Source organism: Sus scrofa, chromosome 13 (assembly GCF_054392235.1).
Source record: "Sus scrofa isolate SSC_HxYL_T2T_F1_AM1 chromosome 13, Sscrofa_HxYL_maternal_Yorkshire_Landrace_v2.0, whole genome shotgun sequence".
Taxonomy (NCBI): Eukaryota; Metazoa; Chordata; class Mammalia; order Artiodactyla; family Suidae; genus Sus; species Sus scrofa.
Window position 1 is genome coordinate 45,403,740 of NC_139395.1, and position 18,246 is coordinate 45,421,985.

General features: G+C 45.3%; 1 protein-coding gene, 1 long non-coding RNA gene and 1 pseudogene across 51 annotated transcripts in view; 1 reads left to right on the plus strand and 2 right to left on the minus strand.

Moving 5' to 3' along the window:
- Positions 1–18,246, minus strand: part of MAP4 (microtubule associated protein 4) — a 171,719-nt gene that overhangs the window by 9,359 nt on the left and 144,114 nt on the right. For 12 of the 50 annotated variants that reach the window (XM_021070596.2, XM_084988102.1, XM_021070591.2 and 9 more), the window contains 5 exons: positions 9,856–9,962; positions 8,348–8,563; positions 3,833–4,034; positions 3,241–3,300; positions 2,830–3,122 (listed from right to left, as the gene is read on the minus strand). In XM_021070596.2, the coding sequence (XP_020926255.1) occupies positions 2,830–3,122; positions 3,241–3,300; positions 3,833–4,034; positions 8,348–8,563; positions 9,856–9,962 (878 nt within the window). Of the gene's footprint in view, positions 1–1,004; positions 1,119–2,829; positions 3,123–3,240; positions 3,301–3,832; positions 4,035–8,347; positions 8,564–9,855; positions 9,963–18,246 lie in introns of all 50 variants that reach the window. The other 38 variants (XM_084988099.1, XM_021070584.2, XM_005669493.4 and 35 more) reach the window with 5 other exon arrangements.
- On the plus strand, positions 6,051–6,502 carry LOC102159515 (large ribosomal subunit protein eL31 pseudogene; annotated as a pseudogene).
- LOC146397301 (uncharacterized) lies at positions 13,933–17,031 on the minus strand. The gene is made up of 2 exons (XR_014823153.1): positions 16,058–17,031; positions 13,933–15,535 (listed from the first exon to the last, which is right to left on the minus strand). It is a non-coding gene; the product is annotated as an uncharacterized LOC146397301 (long non-coding RNA).

Sequence of the window (18,246 nt, forward strand, 5' to 3'; positions counted from 1 at the left end):
ACATGCAAAGAGACCAGACTCTGGGCACAATCTGGGGGCACCTCCAGGTTCTAGTGTCTGGGCCAAAGAATTCTTTTGGAGCCTTCTCAAAAGAAAGCTTCCTTCCTGCCTTTCCTTAGAGCCCTTCGCAAATGAGGTAGCCCCCAAACTGAAGAGTTCTTCACAGAGTAATCTACCAGAAACTCCAACCGTTTCTTGCCTTTTTCACAACGTCAATGATGAAGGACTGCTGAGCAAACCACCTCCTAATGAGCCCTGGTCTGAACCAGACCTCCAGGACCTCTAGAAGCCCTGAGCAGTCTTGGTGCAGCCTTCCTGGCCTGCCAACTGCACGAAGTCCTTGGGTTGAGACCCCCGACCCTGGGCCCTAAGGGCTGGAGCTCAGGCTTCTCTGGAAGCCCCTGTCCACCCACCTGCCACAGCTAAGGGCAAAAGGTTCCCAGGGCAAGAGGAGGGGCCTGGCTCCAGGGCGCGGAGGCAAGAGGAAAGAAGCTAGAGTTTCCGCTCAGCTTGGCCATCCAGGTGACACTGCACTCCCTTCTGCCGAGCGGGTTTCCGTTGGGGATGAGCATCCCAACTTTCAGAACAGAGGTCCTTGGACAAAGGAAGCACTCGGCAGTGCTAGGAGAGGGGCCTTCAGTGCAATTTGAAGCACACAGGCCATGGCTTACCATGGAAGAAGCTGTGTTCTCTATTTGTGTGCATAATGGGTGAGTTTCAGATCAAAGTCAGTGTGAAGGAAGTAACAGTGTTTGGATCCATTTTATCCAGCGGGATAATCATTCCCCACAGGGCTATTGGGCTCCCAGCTCTGCTAACTTTCAGGGTTAATAGAGAAAGTTTTCTGATGCCTGAGTCATCAAACGCAGAGGAGGGAACATGGGGAGAAGTAGAAACTAGTTAAGGACAGGAAAAAAGTGCAATAGAAGGGAAAGTGACTCAGGCTGGAAGAAAGAGTTTACCATCTTTTACCTTCGAGAGGTAAAAGTCTAAATAAAACTCACTTTCCCAGCGGGTGGTTTCTGTGCACTGCCAATTGGGCCGGCTGCTTTAGTGACTGCGTTAGGTTCAGGCTTTCGAGCTGGAGCAGCTGCCTCTGTTTTTTTCTCTACTTTGGCCTGGATGGAGATAAAGGGAGGGCAAATTTCAAACCAACAGGATAAAAGCCCAAATGCTAAGAAGGGAAGAAGCCTATAGAGAACTTGAATCCAGGTCAGGCCACCATGCAGACGGTTACCCTTGCTCCTGGAAGAAACCCCACCCATCCCCCAGGGCAGACCAAAGTGGAGGGAGAGGGGCTGCAGACCAGTTTCGAGGCACGAGGAAGAGAACAAGACACCATTCATAGATAAGGGCAGGAAGGAGTGCTAAGTGAGCGATTTTCTTCTGAATGTGTACTGATGTTATTGTTTTCAGAGCACAATGCCCCCTCTCCCCATGTTCTGATATGCTCCAAGCAAGCTGTCATGGTCACAGGGGGTCAGAGGGGGGAAGCATCACACCCTCGGGTATATTGGAACAGAAAACACCTTCATCACCAGACCGAGTTGCTCAACTCCCCACCAAGACTTCTTGTAATTTTTGCGCCATGGAAGCCTAAGAGCAGAGAGTGGGGGTAGGCCATCAGCACCACAGGCCCTGAGGCCTGGCTGGGTCCACTAGAGCCATAATCTCTCGGCAAAAGCAAATCTTAGGCCCTTAACCCAGTTTCCATCAGAATCTTCCAATGGTACTAGAATGCTACCCCATTTTGGACCCTCTTCCACTTCTGAACAGCTCTGAAGAGAAGTAATTTAAGTATCCTACCCTGAATGGGAGGCGGTGCAGTGGTGGTTTCAGCACTAGAGAATGATAGAGGAGATAAGAAGGTTACTGATCCAGGGACTGTGAACATGGACTTGTTTTCACACACCAAACCCCCTTGGTTGTTAAGAGTTAACAAATAATTTGGGGAGTTCCCAGTGTGGCGCAGTAGAAATGAATCTGATTAGGAGCCATGAGGTTGCAGGTTCGATCCCTGGCCTCCCTCAGTGGGTTAAGGATCCGGCATTGCCTTGAGCTGTGGTGTAGGTTGCAGACATGGCTCAGATCTGGTGTTGCTGTGGCTGTGGTGTGGGCCGGCAGCTGCAGTTCTGATTAGACCCCTAGCCTGGGAACCTCCACATACCTCAGGTGTGACCCTAAAAAGCCAAAAAAAAAAAAAAAAAAGGAAAAAGAAAAATTAACGAATAATTCTGGATGGAGGTACCAAGAAAATCCTTATAGTGCAGTGCTGTGGCTGGCCATGCTTTTCCACCACAACATCTGATCACAGTTCTTTTATTCAAGAAAGCCAGAGGCTCGCAGCAAGTCACCCTGGCCACAAGAGGACACCCTAATAATCCTCTTTCCGACAGACTCTCCACAGGACACAGCCTGGGTAACAAAGAGGCAGTCCATCTTCTGCCTCTCCTGACGCTCACAGTGCAAGGCTAAGAACCACGACAACAACCATGTTCACTCCCAGTGTCTCATCTTCCCAAGGCTCAGAGGCCTCCACTGTTTGTTTCGTAAAGTAGAACCCTTTTGCCTCTAAACAAAAATGTAAGCCTAGACCCCAACACACAGAACAGGAGAGAAGAGAAAGCCCAGAGCTCAGCCCACCCTTTCCCTGTGCTGAGAGGCAGAGCCTGGGCTGAAAATGTTTGTCACTGACTCCCATGTCTGGACTGCTCTGTTCACGGGGAGCCCTTCGACTGATGTGAGGACATGCCTGGGGAACAGTGGCTGGATGTGGTAGGGGAAGAAGCAGGGGCCAGCATGCCGAGGACCCAAGCTCCCTGGACTCACACGGCCTCCTCCAGGTTGATGCTTGATGTTTTCCGTGGAGCCGACCTTGGAGCGGACATTCTTCAGATCAGGGGCAGAAGCATTGGTAGTCAGGCGGCCCAGCCTCGGGGCAGAGGAGCTGGGCTTGGCCGACACAGGCTTCTTGTCCACAGAAGGAGTCCCGGAGGGCCGGGGAGCCGTGGCTGTGGGCTTGACTCGGCTGGGAGCCACCCCTGCTGGGGATGCCGCCCCAGGGGCTGTGGTGCTTTTCTTCACAGAAGTGGTAGAGGTGGTCTTTGGGCGACTCAAGTCAGCTGCAAAGGCAGGAGTGAGAGATAATCGTTCAGGGGAGAGAGCAAAAGGGAGCATAAAAGCCATGGAAGAGGCAAGGGTTTACATCGAGGATCCACAAAGTGGCAGAGGAAGTCTTACCTGGTGCAGACTTTGTAGCCAACTTCTTGACGTCTGAAGGTTTCCCCTCAGTCTTGCTGGCTGTACAAACATAAAATTTTAACATCACCTGAAACAAACTGACCTACCGAATGCCTCATCCTATACTGAGATTCATGCATTCATTCAACAGGGATGAAAACATTCATTTTCAGCCAGGGGCTGCGCTAGTCTCTGGGAACAGAGTAGTAAATCAGACAGCTGCCGCGTAAAGACCAGGCCCTGCTGGAGTGTCCAAGGCCAGTCACTCTGCTTGGTCTTTTCTACAGTCTTGACAAGGCTTTCCAAGTGGCCTTTCTTTGAACTGCCTATTTCTTATCATGAAAGTCCATGACTGCAATGTGCTAGGCACTGTGGTATTACTAAGAAAGGAGCAGGACATTCTACCCCTTCACTCAAGATTAACTTCACATGGAGACCAAAGCCGCCACATTTCAATGTAGCCCATTAAGGACTGGCACCTGGGCTGGTCTGCACGGCAGGCTGTGATCTGGCTGGAGCTATGGCTGGGGCAAAACCAAGACCCCTCTCTTCCCCACTGGTTCCCCCATGAGGGAAGGGTCACAGTACTCACCAGTGGGCCTCTTGGGCAGGGATGTGGAGGGGCTCCTACTGCTTGGCCCAGCTGAGGCAAGAGTGGCAGGTGCTGTGGCTTTTGGTACAGTCTGGGTGCTCTTGGAGCCAGGCCTGATGGCCGGGGCAGAGGCTGGCTTGGATGGTGAGGCTGGCTTGGATGGTGAGGCCCGCTTCTCAGGGATCTTTGCCTCTCCAACAGGCTGGTAAATAGGAAAGAGGGACTAAGAGCTGCAGGTGAGCAATCACCTAGGATGTCATGCCAGAGGATGGTTCCATATAAGTATATGCCAGAAAACGGGTACTGCGGATTTGGCAGGAAAACTTGATAGGAAAATAAATGTGGCTCTGAGATCCTGGTCCTAGAGTTCCCGTTGTGGCTCAGTGGAAACCTATCTGACTAGAATCCATGAGGACGCAGGTTCCATCCCTGGCCTTGATCAATGGGTTAAGGATCTGACACTGCCATGAGCTGTGGTGTAGGTTGGAGATGTGGCTCAGACCTGGTGCTGCTGTGGCTGTGACGTAGGCTGGCAGCTGAAGCTCCAGTTCAACCCCTAGCCTGGGAACCTCCATACGCTGTGGGTGCAGCCCTAACAAAACAAAAATTAAAAAATAAATGAACAAAAATAAGATCATGGTCCCACAGACAATATGAGAAAAGGCCCTGGAGGGTGCTGTGTGATCTGGGGCCAGGAATGAACAGCCCTGGAAAGCGTACTACACCACAAACTATGTCTGCCTTGGGACGTAGTTAATGTATTAACACTTGACCAAAGATTAAAGACATAATAAAATGAAAAATGTTCAATCAGAGTCAGCTTTGGCTAAGATGCACCCAGTGACTGCTGAACAGGACAGGGCTGCCGATGGAGATGGCAGGGCCCTGATCAGAAGCCTGAGCTCTACAGAGGATCTCTAGGAGCACAGAGGCAATGAGGAGGGTCTAGCAGAGAGAAAGAGGAGGTGCAAAAAGGAAAAGCCTCTCAAGTGCAGACAGAGAGCATCTGGGTCACTCTAGTTCCTCTCCATGGAGGCTGGACATGTCGTCACTATCAAGGAAGGGAAGGAATCAATACAGCCTGGTTCTACAGGAATAGGGGATGAACAAACTATACGGATAAGCAAACATACCATGTTACTCAAGAGAGTAAGCCAAACCACAGACAAAGCGGCTCCAGGACTTATACTCCCAGAAAATGGCAACAAGGAGGGCAGTATGTTGGTAGAGACAAGCAGAGTATTGCTCAAATAGAATATCAGCTAAGGAGCTTCTTATAAATTAAGGGCCGGCATCTATTTTTTAAAAAGCCAACCCTGGAGTTCTTGCTGTGGCTCAGTACAAACAAATCTGACTAGTATCCATGAGGATGCAGGTTCAATCCCTGGCCTCACTCAGCGGATTAAGGATCTGGTGTTGCTGTGAGCTCTGGTGTAGGTCGCAAACAAGGCTCAGATCCTGAGTTGCTGTGGCTGTGATATATGCTGGTGGCTGTAGCTCTAGTTCGACCCCTAGCTGGGAACCCCCATAGGCCGCGGCACATGTGTGGCCCTAAAGACAAAAAAATAAAAAACAAAAAGCTAACTCGGCAAATTCAGGGTAATGAGCAAGTCTACAAATGAAGAGCCCAAGAATGGGGTGAAGAACCCTAAGGTTGGAATCAGGGAAAGTGGTCCAGCTGCCAGCTCTGTCTGGAACATGCAGGGGTATTCAGCACAGGAGGGCTCCTGCTCTATTTACTCTAAAGTCTAGAGACTAAACCAGATGCTCTCTGGCATCTCCGTCTTTTTTTTTTTTTTTTTTTTTTTTTTGGTCTTTTAGTCTTTTTTAGGGCTGCACCTGCGGCATATGGAGGTTCCCAGGATAGGGGTCTAATTGGAATACAGCCGCTGTAGTTTTAGTTGGGACAGAAAACTAAAGGATGTGATGTTCTTCAGCTGTCAGGCTTTTGGCCGCAGAGAGCTGTAGAGCAAACCTGCTCTCATAATTGCAATTACTCTCCTGCTTTTCAATTGATGCTTCCTTCTCTGCTAGAATCCCAGATCTACTTAATTCTTTTCTGAATAGCTTTTTTTCCCCTTTGTTTTCGCCTATAAATCTTTCTACCAAAATAAGGGGAAAATTTTCATTAGACTTTAGTTTTTAATCCATCTCCCAAAATGTTTCCATCTCTTTATTATCTAAAAGATAAACAACAGTAATGATTATAAGACACATCATGTCTGCCGGTCAGCAATGTCTCCAAATGCTGTCTAAAGGCTGCGTGGCTCTTCCTTTCCAACCAGGGCTGGGAAGATAGCTCCCGCAAAGAAGGGTGGCGAGAAGAAGGGCAGGTCCACCATCAACGAAGTGGTGACCAGGGAGTACATGATCAACATTCACAAGCGCATCCATGGCGTGGGTTTTAAGAAGTGTGCCCCTCGGGCACTCAAACAAATCCGGAAATTTGCCATGAAAGAGATGGGAACTCTGGATGTGGGCATTGACAGGCTCAACAAAGCCATCTGGGCCAAAGGAATAAGGAATGTCCCATACCAGATCCGTATGCGCTTGTCCAGAAAACCTAATGAAGATGAAGACTCGCCAAACAAGCTCTATACATTGGTCTCCTATGTACCTGTCACCACTTTCAAAAATCTACAGACAGTTAGCGTGGATGAGAACTGCTGATGGTCAAATAAAAGTTGTAGAGCCACACACACACACACACACACACACAACAAACCACAAACAAACAAACAAAAATAAAATAAAAGCTGCGTGGCAAAAAGCCAGGAAACAAGAGTATTGATAGGGGCCCTGAGCACCAGGACTGGGGTCAGACCCAAGTTCAAATCTGAGCTCTGCCGCTTACCAGCACTGGACCAGAGGAAGGTTATTTAAATGGGCTACAAAACAAGGATCCAATATCCACATCCTGGGTTGATGTTGAGAGAATTAGAGGAGTTAATGTCTATAAAGAAACCTGTACACTATGCTTCATTTCTGCTGTTATCAGAGAGTGAAATTTCACTAGAGAGCACACCCCCTTGCCATGCCCTCCTCCGTCTCTCCCAGAATTTGCTGCTGAGAAAGTGTCAGAGAGGAGCTGCTGCAATGGCTCCAGCCACCTTCCCTTTGATATCTTATTCAAATACGCTGTTTTCCAAAGATCAAGAAAAGCAGTCAACTGGGTAAATGAGGATCAGAAAGCTTTATGAGATTTTATCATTCCTAGTCTAGAATAGGATTTCTCAGTTTCTTGGCCCAGGTTTCAACCCAGTCACTGATTCCTAGGTTCTACCAGTTTTCTTTATAAGATTAAATTAAAACACTGACATTTTAACAAGGGAAACTATTTCCCATCACGAATTTAAAGAGTAACATCAGGCTGACCTGAAGGCCCTTCACAAACAAAACAAGATGTTAAAAAAAGGCAGCCACAGATTCCACCCACCCTCTGCTCCGAGAACAATTTTGTGAAGCTAGTGCTGTCATAAATTGACCAGTTTCGAGGCCATAATGTGTAGCTGACCTGGAAAACTGAAAAACTTCATGAGGAGCCCAGTGAGAGGTGGCCTGATGCCAAAAGCAAAGCAAGTTTTATCACATGATGCTGGAACCTGCTGAGATAAGCGAGAAGAGCTCATCTCTAAGCAATGAGAGAAATTCACTTCTGCAAGATGATTAAGAAGACAAAGAATTGAATTTGATTGGGAATTTAGTGGCAGAATTATACCAAAAATGACTATCTGGTTGTCACGTGGAGTAGGGAAAACTGATTAACAAGTTTTCTTTTGTTTTTTTCTTTCCGGCCACAGTGTGCAGTGGCTTGATGTGGAATCTCAGTTCTCAGACCAGGGATTGTACCTGGGCTGCAGCAGTGAAAAGGCCGAGTCCTAACCACTAGACCACCAGGGAGTTCCTGGTTAACAGGTATTTAAATAGATGAAACGGAGTTCCCGTCGTGGCGCAGTGGTTAACGAATACGACTAGGAACCATGAGGTTGCGGGTTCGGTCCCTGCCCTTGCTCAGTGGGTTAACGATCCGGCGTTGCCGTGAGCTGTGGTGTAGGTTGCAGACGAGGCTCGGATCCCGCGTTGCTGTGGCTCTGGCGTAGGCCGGTGGCTATAGCTCCGATTCAGCCCCTAGCCTGGGAACCTCCATATGCCGCGGGAGCGGCCCAAGAAATAGCAACAACAACAACAACAACAACAACAACAACAACAACAAAAAAAAAGACAAAAAATAAATAAATAAATAGATGAAAAATAAGGATGAGCTGGGAGAAAGGGGAAACCAGAGCAGATGTGGTATTCCCTCCAACTAGGGCAGAGAAAGGCACAAAGTACAAAAGGTCTTGAAATGTTATGGTTGCATCCTGGGTCTCAAAACTGATTTTGAGCCCCCCTTCCCGCTTTCCCCCTAGTCCACCAGCCTGCTCCCCTCCCACTGTCTGGTTGCAACAGAGCCTGACTATCTGACTTTCAGAGGAGAAAACTTTGCCTTGGCACAGTGCGCAGATGATCACTTACCTTGGGCTTTGCATCTTTTGAAGGTAAGGTGGAAGGCCTGGCAGTGACGGCAGCAGGGCGTTTGGGTGGGGCAGCTGGTACTGAGCCTGAAGCAAGGCTCATGGGTTTTTTATTCGACCCACCAAAGGTGGTGGGAGCTGGCTGCTTAGGGAGAGAAGTGGGCTGGGTTTTGGCTTTCGCTGTTGAAGTCTTTGCAGGTTGAGTAGTAGCCAAAGGCTTTAAGTTGATTTGTTGTTTGTTTGTTTGTTTTTTTTTTTTTAAGGCCAACATCAAACACACAGACAAGAATAAAAACAAATTAAAAAAAAGCATAAATTGCACAATTCAAAGTAAAATTATAAGCAATGAGGATAGATGCAACTGAAAATTAGCATTCCTTTCTTCTGAGCTCAGTAAATGGTGGAAAGACACCAGGATGCAGATAAAGAAAATTAGGAATTGTTGGAGTTCCCGTTGTGGCACAGTCGTTAATGAATCCGACTAGGAACCATGAGGTTTCGGGTTCAATCCCTGGCCTTGGTCAGTGGGTTAAGGATCTGGCATTGCCGTGAGCTGTGGTGTAGGTCACAGACACGGCTTGGATCCCAGGTTGCTGTGGCTCTGGTGTAGGCTGGTGGCTACAGCTCCGATTGGACCCCTAACTGGGAACCTCCATATGCCTCAGGCGTGGCCCTAGAAAAGGCAAAAAGAGAAAAAAACAAACAAAAAAAATGAAAAAGAAAATTAGGAGTTGTTTCTTAATGACAGTGTCACAAGTTCCAGCAGTTTGGCACATGAAAAATTTCAATTCAGGAGCTTCCACTGTGGCACAGTGCATTAAAAATCCGATTAGAGCAGCTTGATTTCTGTGGAGACATGGGTTCCATTCCCGGCATGGGGCAGTGGGTTAAAGGATCTGAAATTGCAGCTTGGATTCAATCCCTGGCCTAGGAACTGCTATATGCTGTGGGTGCAGCCATAGAAAAAAAAATTAATTCAGCAGTAACTAACTTTTGAAGGTTGCAATAATTCTATAAAAGTCACCAGCAGGTAATTAAGCTATTTATTACCTGCACCTCTGTGAGGCAATCTCAACACTGTGTTTTAAGACCATACTAAAATGTGGCATTTGTACTTGGCAATAACTACCAATAAGGGTCTGGAGCTATGAGCCCCATCTTAAAAACCGGTGCTCCCTTTTCATGAACAGAGACTTAGAAATGGATTTCTGAATAATACTGTAATTCTTTTTATTAGTACCGTTAAGGGAAGCAGAAACAACATCTACAGGACATTTCTACAGATATTTAAATAATAGGGTCAAAGGCAGAAATTTTAAGGTTTGAGTTAGAGGCCATCATGCTAAGAGAAGAGTATAAAATATTTTCTAAGCATGTCCAAACTTGAGGTAGGACTCCTAACAGCTCAGAAAAAAGACATATCTTTCACATGATTAAGCAATAATAGCACAAGATATTGCTTTTAAAAAATTACAGCAGTGGAAGATGACCCACCATGCTGGCACCTACCTTTGTTTTCTTCTCTGGGCTTGGTGGGAGCTCCTTGTTTGGCGGGGTGGTGATGTCATTTCCAGTCACGCTCACAGCAGGCTGTCCTTCTTCTGGTTTGGCTATTCCTAAAGGGGGGGGGGGAATTATGCTAAGCACATATTTCTCACACCCTTTGCAAAAATCCAAGTCTTTGCAGAGACAGACCACTAACTAGCACTTCATTCTCAACAACTTCACAGGGCTCTGCTGCTGAAAGTGGACAGACTTCCCAAGCTCCCCTCATTGTGACGAAGGACAGTTTTAGATTCCAGAGATTCAGGCATCCTGTCCCTGTGGAGAAGCAACCTAAGCGGGATTTGTACAAATGATCAATGGAAGGATATGGCCCTTGAAGTTTGGCTTCCCTTCCCTGGAGACCGGCAAAGGGGTTCTGTCACCCAACCACTAGGTCCCAGAGCACATAGGGGACAAGAACCACTTCTACTGGAGTTTATCTCTTGGAATAAAGGTTGCTGTGAGATGGGATCAGAGCCAGAAGATCATCCAATGTCCTCCCCTTATTTCCTTTCCCTGTAAAGCACCACTTTATGGAGGATGTAAGATGAACTTGATCTGGTTCTAGCAGTGACCCAGATTTCCAACAAGGCTGAGGAGACCCATGAAATCAAAGCCAGGGCCAGAAAGAAAATCTACTGCTTAAGCTATGCCCAGCAGCACCACTGTGGGGAGGTGACTTCAGATTTCAAAAGGGCTACGCCAGAGAGCTCAGCCATAAATATCATGAAATTTATAGCCTTCTAGCTGGAACAAAATCTAGAAGCCACAAAAGATAAGTTGGACTAAAGGAAAATAAAAAAAATATTGAACCTCACATCAAAGACATAAAGCTTCTTAACATAAATTACTCTATAAATCACTAACTCCTATAAAGGCCAACAACCTAATAGAAAAATGGCCAAAGAATAGGGACACAGTTTACAGAAAAAGACATGCAAATAGTTTGTGAAACTATTAGAAGATGTCCAAACTTTAAGAGATATGAGCTGCCCATTTTTTCAACCTAACATACTGTCAAAAGTCCTAAAATCTGAAAGCAGCTGCTGGGAAGAACATGAGGAAACACAGTGCTGGGAAGTTCATGAATGGCACAATGCACATGCAGGGCAGTCCACGTGTCTCTGGAAATTACAAGTAAATTCTAATCCAGAAATACAATTTCTAGAAATGTATCTTAGAAATGTATTCACACATCTACAAAACAGTAAAATGCAGGTATTTCACCAGATCACTGCTTCTAAAAGCACCGGACTGAAAGAAACAACTCGGAAGTGTGTTAGTAGAAAACTAGTTTGGAGTTCTCTTACAGCTCAAGATCAAGAGCTTAAGGATCCTGTGTTGTCACTGCATTGGCTCGGGCCACTGCTGTGGCACAGGTTCGACCCCTGGCCTGGAACAACCATATGCTGAGTGTGTGGCCAAGAAAGAAGAGAAGAGACGAGACGAGACGAGACGAGACAAGACAAGACAATATACTTCCATCGCATATATACTTGTACATACATTTCATGGAAAGATCATGATGAAACAAAACAATGGTGACTTAATTTTGGAATGGGGTTGAGGATGGAGCACAAATCTAGGGAGGGTAGGAGGCTTTATCTTAAAACGTTTTGTTTTTGAAATAAAGATTCACAGGAGGTTACAAAGAAATGTACAAGGAGGTTCCATGTGCCCTTCACCCTGTCTTCCCTGAAGACATCCTGCAGAACTATAGCACACTATCAAAAGTGGGAAACTGGTAGCGGTACAGTGCACAGAGCTTATCAGATTTTTCCAGTTTTACAAACATTCATCTGTGTGTGGGTGTGCATGCATACATGTAAGGAGGTCTATGCAATTTTATCACATGTAGCTTTATATAACCATTATTAAGAATCAAAACACATTAATTGTTCCATCACCACAGAGCTCCCTCATGTTACCCTTTTGTAGCCACCCCACCCCCTTTCCCATTCCAATCCCTTAATCTCTGGCAGATCCTAATCTGCTCTCCATCTCTGTAATATTATTTCGAGGATATTTCCCCTTACCCATTCCAATCCCTTAATCTCGGGCAGCTCCTAATCTGCTCTCCATCTCTGCGACATTATTTCAAGGATATTATATAAGTGGAATCTCACAGTGTACTACATTTTGTGCCTGGCCTCTTTCACCAAGCACAAAGCTTTTGAGGTGCATCCATGCTGTACACACTGTAGCTGTACCACAATTTAACCATTCACCTACTGTAGGACATTCTGGTTGTTTCTGGCTGTTTGCTATTATAAATAAAGCTGCTATGAAGATTTATATACACAATTTTGGGTAAAATAGTTTCATTGTTGCTATATGGAAATAAAATTATTTCTTAACATATCTGTGACTCTGATGTAGTCAGTAACTAGTTCTAGGGGTTTAGGGGGTAGAGCCCTTGGAATTTTTTTTTTTTCTTTTTCTTTTTTTTCTGGTCTTTTTAGGGCCGCACCCATGGCACATGGAGGTTCCCAGGCTAGGGGTCTAATCAGAGCTATAGCTGTGGCCGCTTGGCCTACGCCACCGCCACAGAAATGCCAGATCCGAGCCGTGTCTGTGACCTACACCACAGCTCACGGCAATGCCGGATCCTTAACCCACTGACCAAGGCCAGGGATTGAACCCGAAACCTCATGATTCCTAGTCGGATTAGCTTCTGCTGCGCCATGATGGGAACTCCTCCAGAATTTTCTACATAGACAATCAAGTCATCTACAAATAGAGCCAGAGTTATTTTTTCCTTTCTAATATGTATGCCTTTTTTTATTTCCTTTTCTTGTTTTACTGTGTTTACTAGAACTTTCAGAACTATGTTAAATAAGAGTGGTAAGAGCAAGCATCCTCGCCTTGCTCCAGATATTAGGGTGAAAACATGTAGTCTTTGGCAATTAACTATGACGTCAGCTGTAGGTTTTTTGGCAGATGCTCTTTATTAAGGTGAGGAAGTTCTCCATCTATTCTATGGACTGAACCTGAGCCACAGCAGTGACAACACCAAATCCCTAACTGCTAGGCCACCAGGGAACTCCTCTGAGTTGTAAGGCACAGTTTCCCTGGTGATTTCTTTGGGTGTTGCAACATATGGATCACGGGTATCAATGTTTCACTACTTAGAGTGAATTACTGAAAACTTACTTCCATTCAGGGTCCTTTACCCTGTTTCTAAAATATGTCATAAATGTTTCCTTTTCATATACTGAGCACCATATTAGATGAAATTATAATTTTTGCTTCAACCATCAAACGAGATTTTTAAAGTTCATGAGAGTAGTCTATTGTATTTACCCTTATTTTTACCTATTCCATTACTCTTTCATTTCTGAAATTGCGAGCCTCTTCCCTCTCATGTCTTTTTGGAGAGCTGCCACTAGTCATTCTATAAGGGTATGTCTACTAGCAACAAATTCTCTTAGTTTTCCTCTAGGAAGGTCATTATTTTCCTTTTATTCCTTAAGGATAGTTTTTATCAGATAGACAATTCACAGTTAGCTATTCTTTTCTTTTAGCACTGGAAAATGTTGTGCTACTTCCTTGTGCCTGCCATAGTTTCTGCTAAGAATCATACTGTCATTTGAATTGCTATTCCCTAATAGAGAATGCATTATTTCTCTAAGATTCTTTTGTCTTTTGTTTACAAAATTTTAATTATGTCTTTGCATAGATGCGAGTTTTCCTATTTGAGGTTCATTCAGCTTCTTGAATCAGTAGATTTGTCTTTTGACAAATTTGGGAAGTTTTTAGTCATTATTTCTTAAAATAGTTGTTCAGTCTCACATTCCTGCTCATCTCCTCGGATTCCAATGATACAAATATTAGATCTTTTATTACTGTCCCGGAAGACTTGAGAAGCTGTATTTTTTTTTTCTTTCAATCTATTTGTTCAGACAATAAATTCCACTGATCTGTCCTCAAGTTTGCTGATTCTGATCTCTGACATCTCTAGTCTGCTACTGAGCTCATTAAACAATTTAAAAATTTTATTATTGTATTTTTCTTATCTATGTAACTATTTCCTTGCTGATATTTTGTAGTTTTCCATTTGTTTCAAGAGAATTTATAACTGCTTACTGAAGCAATTTTTTGATGGCTGCCTTAAAATCCTTTTTGCACATTAGTAGGTAATCACTGTTTAAATTTAGTGTGTAGATTCTGGCTATAGTTTCAATAACAATTTAGCTCCCAAGGCTCTTGTAATACAAATCTGGCCTTATTATCGGTTCCATGAGGCTGTCACTCAATTCCTGCTGGTACCGCCTGTAAGTCTGAAGGCACTTTCGCAGGCCAGGTGGTTTCACTAGGTGGGGGTTGAGTTGATTCTAGACCCATGGAATACAGACTTTCTCCTGTCTTGTTCTCCGGCTGCCTGGTACTGGCAGACCAATTTTTTTTCCCCCAGGTTTTTGATGCCCCCTGAGAGCAGGAAGCACCTTGTAGCCTTCTACTAGAGAAGTGTATGAGGAAACCTAACTACTTCTCTCTCTGCTACTGGGTAGAAGTCTGAAAGACACCAGGTGCTGTCACTTGGTTGAAGATGAGGCATTGAGTTTCCCTGCCAGTGCAGCTGGATCAGTCCTGCACCTCTGCCGGGTGTGACATGGACAACAAAGAGGTGGCCCTGATGAGCTCTGCTCACACTGTACCTGAAGGAGAACTGAGTTCATCACTGCTTCTCAATCCCTGTGGCTGGGGAAAGAGGGCTTCCACTTTTCTGACCTTGTGGCAAGAGAGCAGGCTTTTCTTTCTTGCCTTTTCTTCTTTTATCTATACTTGCTGGTGATCCCAGATTACAGTCAGTTTCCAGTGCCCAGACCAGGATACATGCGAGATTAAAAAGAAAACCCAGGAAACTCAACACACTGTCCTTCTTCAAGTCCTGAGGTCTCTACGCAGCCTGCCCTCTCCCTTCTACCTTTCAGATTCCTTTTATGATTATCTACTGAATTCTTTCCGAGTATTCAGCAGTATTTAAAAGAGAAGAACAGGAAAAAGTGAATAATAATATCACCTCTTCTTGGTAAGATATTTTCTAATGTACAGCATTTTGTACCTAAAAATCTTTTTAGGGAGTTCCTGTTGTGGCGCAGTGGAAACAAACCTGACTAGTATCCATTAGGACAGAGGTTTGATCCCTGGCCTCACTCAGTGAGTTAAGGATCTGGCGTTGCCGTGGGCTGGGGTGTAGGTCACAGATGTGGCTCAGAACCCACGCTGCTGTGGCTGTGGTGTAGGCAGCTACAGCTCTGATTTGACCCCTAGCCTGGGCACTTCCATATGCTGCAGGTGCGGCCCTAAAAAGCAAATAAACAGATAAACAAATAAATATTTTTTAAATTGAAGTATAGCTGATTGGTAAGGTTGTGCATTTTGTACTTTTTGATGTTTGAAACCCTATATATTTCAAGTTAAAAACAGAATTAGTTTAGTTTTGGAGTTCCTGTTATGGCTTAGTGGAAACAAATCTAACCATGAGGACGCAGGTTCGATCCCTGGCCTTGCTCAGTGGGTTAAGAATCCAGTGTTGCCATGATCTGTGGTGTAGGTCGCAGATGCGGCTCGGATCTTGCGTGGCTGTGGGTGTGGCATAGGCCAGCAGGTGCAGCTCCAACTCGACCCCTAGCCTGGGAACCTCCATATGCCTCGGGGGTATGGCCCTTTAAAAAAAAAAAAAATTATTTTAGTTTTAAAAATATGAAGATAGAAAAACAACCCCACCATGCAAGGTATTGGCAATGATGTTATTTTAGAGTACGCTGAAAGAATATCTTATCAAGTGTGTGACTTGTTGCCCCAGACCACCATCAACTTATTTTTCACCAAGCATAGGAGTTTTCAGCAAACAACATGAACACTTCATGAAGTCTCCCTGCCTATGATGTAATAAGCAAGCAACATGTCTACCTGTACAAGTAAATGCCGCCCAGTGAAAAACCCGAGGCATATGGAGGTTCCCAGACTAGGGGTCAAATCGGAGCTGTAGCCACCGGCCTACGCCAGAGCCACAGCAACGCGGGATCCGAGCCGCGTCTGCAACCTACACCACAGCTCACGGCAACGCCGGATCCTTAACCCACTGAGCAAGGGCAGGGACCGAACCCGCAACCTCATGGTTCCTAGTCGGATTCGTTAACCACTGTGCCACGACGGGAACTCCAGGTGTAAACATCTTAGGGAGGCACTGAAGCTCGAGTTCCAAACAACTTTCTAGATTTGTTACCTCAGTATTTCTGGCAACAGATGTACAGAGAGATGGCTTTGGCATGTCTGCTCAACCCACATCCTTCTCCAGAGGCACCCCAAATAAAGTCAACATGGTTAAGACTGGTGAAGAGGCTTTGTTATCTGGCACACAGGTGACTGGACCAAGCTGAGCCAGTAACATATATATAAAGTAGCATAAAGTAGGGCACAGAGCCCTAACCATGGCAACCCAATGTCCTGTGCAGACCAGAGTCACAAAGGAAGCACACAAGGAAAAAAGCACAGAACAGTTTCTAGAAGGGAAGAGAATGGATGGAGCCCATGTCAGGGCGAAGCAGAGGTCTTAAGATAGACACACAATGGCTGTAGCTGGGCTACACGTCCTGCAATTGGATTCCCAGAGACTCCTTGTCAATAAAATACCTTTTAATAAATTCCAGTAAGTTCCAATGAATGTTTCTGTTCTCTGAAATTAAATAATCCTTAAGAGAAGCCCCACAAATACTCATCATTGTTTTTTTACCTTACATGAGCAGTCTGGGCTTCATACCTTTGCCTGGAAGGCTTCCCTCCACACTGTTAGACATCCTAGGCTTCCAAGGTCACCTTCTTCAAAAAATTTCCATGACTCACAACTGCTTCACACAACCCCATTCCCTTCACCCCCATCCACCCCAACTTTAGGTCACAAACTGCTTGGGAAAAGGATAATATCCAGTGTCTATTTAGTGATGGGCATATGGTAGGCATGTTGAATGATGAATTATCTACAGAGTTTAGCAGTCAGCATTCAGACATTTATTAGGTGAATAGATCATATGATTTTTTTTTTTTCCTACCAGCATGAACTTCTGTTAGTGGGAACTAGGATAAACTTGGCCTGAAATAGACAAAAATCTGCATTTAATACCACCCAGAAGGTATATAGCCCTGAATTGGGCACCTGGGGATCAATAAAGAGGACACAACCGTATCCATGAGGACCTTACAATTCTGCCATAGCTACAACTAAGCAACAGCATAGAACACCTGAGTCTTGTCATCCTGGAGTCATAAAAAAATCACAGAGGAAATATGAAGCTTCTTTGCCCATCTCCGTTAAAAAATAAAACCCACAAACCTGTCAGTCTTCAAGGGTCCTTTCCACTTCCCCTTCCCCTAGAAAGTACCACTTCTGATTTTAAAAATTTTTTCGTAAAAATGTACTGAGAAGTATAAATATGGTTACTAGGAAAAGAGGCTTTTAAACAAACAAAACACATGATTTAAATCTCCTTCTGGGCAGTATTGAATGCAGATTTAAATGTCCATGATCCATGGCTTGTGAATCATGGTCCTTTGTGTTCAAACTGGACTCAGAGGAAAACAAGCTTTTGTAGACCACCAACAATAAGACCCGTGGGGGCTGGGGGTGGGGGAGAGAAGAAGCGGCCAGGAAGAAAGACTCAGGGCAGCTGCAAGGACCAGGACATTTAGCTGCTTATTAAGTGCAAGTCTCTCCTCTCTCTTCTGTCCCTTTTTCCCCCTTCTCCCCACAAATCCTCCCAACAAACATACAGAAAGAGAAAACTAGAAGTCAGGCTGGGTTAAACATGAAGAACAGGAAATGAATATTAAATAGCCAGCTTTAAAAGGCTCTCTTTCAGTTTGAACAAAAGTAAAACGTTCTCAAAAGCAAAACGGAAAACAGAGCTTGCACCCAGACTGTGCTACTTAATGAGAGGAGGTCAGCACTGATAAACCCATTGTGAATCCACACAGGGGCAGATTTTCAAGCAAGGAAATCAATCAGTTGTGATTGGATGATTCAGGGCTCAGGAATCATCTGGTTCAAACCAAGAGGGAACTGAGGGGTGGGAGGACGGGGGTTCGGGGGTGGGCAGGGTATCATGAGGTCAAGTAAGGAGCTCTGTCTTATGCCCACCGCTCTGACCCCAGGCAGTCTTAGGCCTTCAGTCCACACCATCTGTCACGCCAGCAGACATGACCCAGCTAGAGTCACTGCGCACTCTCTAGCCTCACTCCCCCCAACCTTCCCCGGGAGTCAGAGACTCCAGAAGCAGCCAGCCGAGCCATCTAACGCTCCTGCCGGTGATCTGTCACTTTGGCTCCTTCCTTTCTGTCTGCTTATTCCCCATG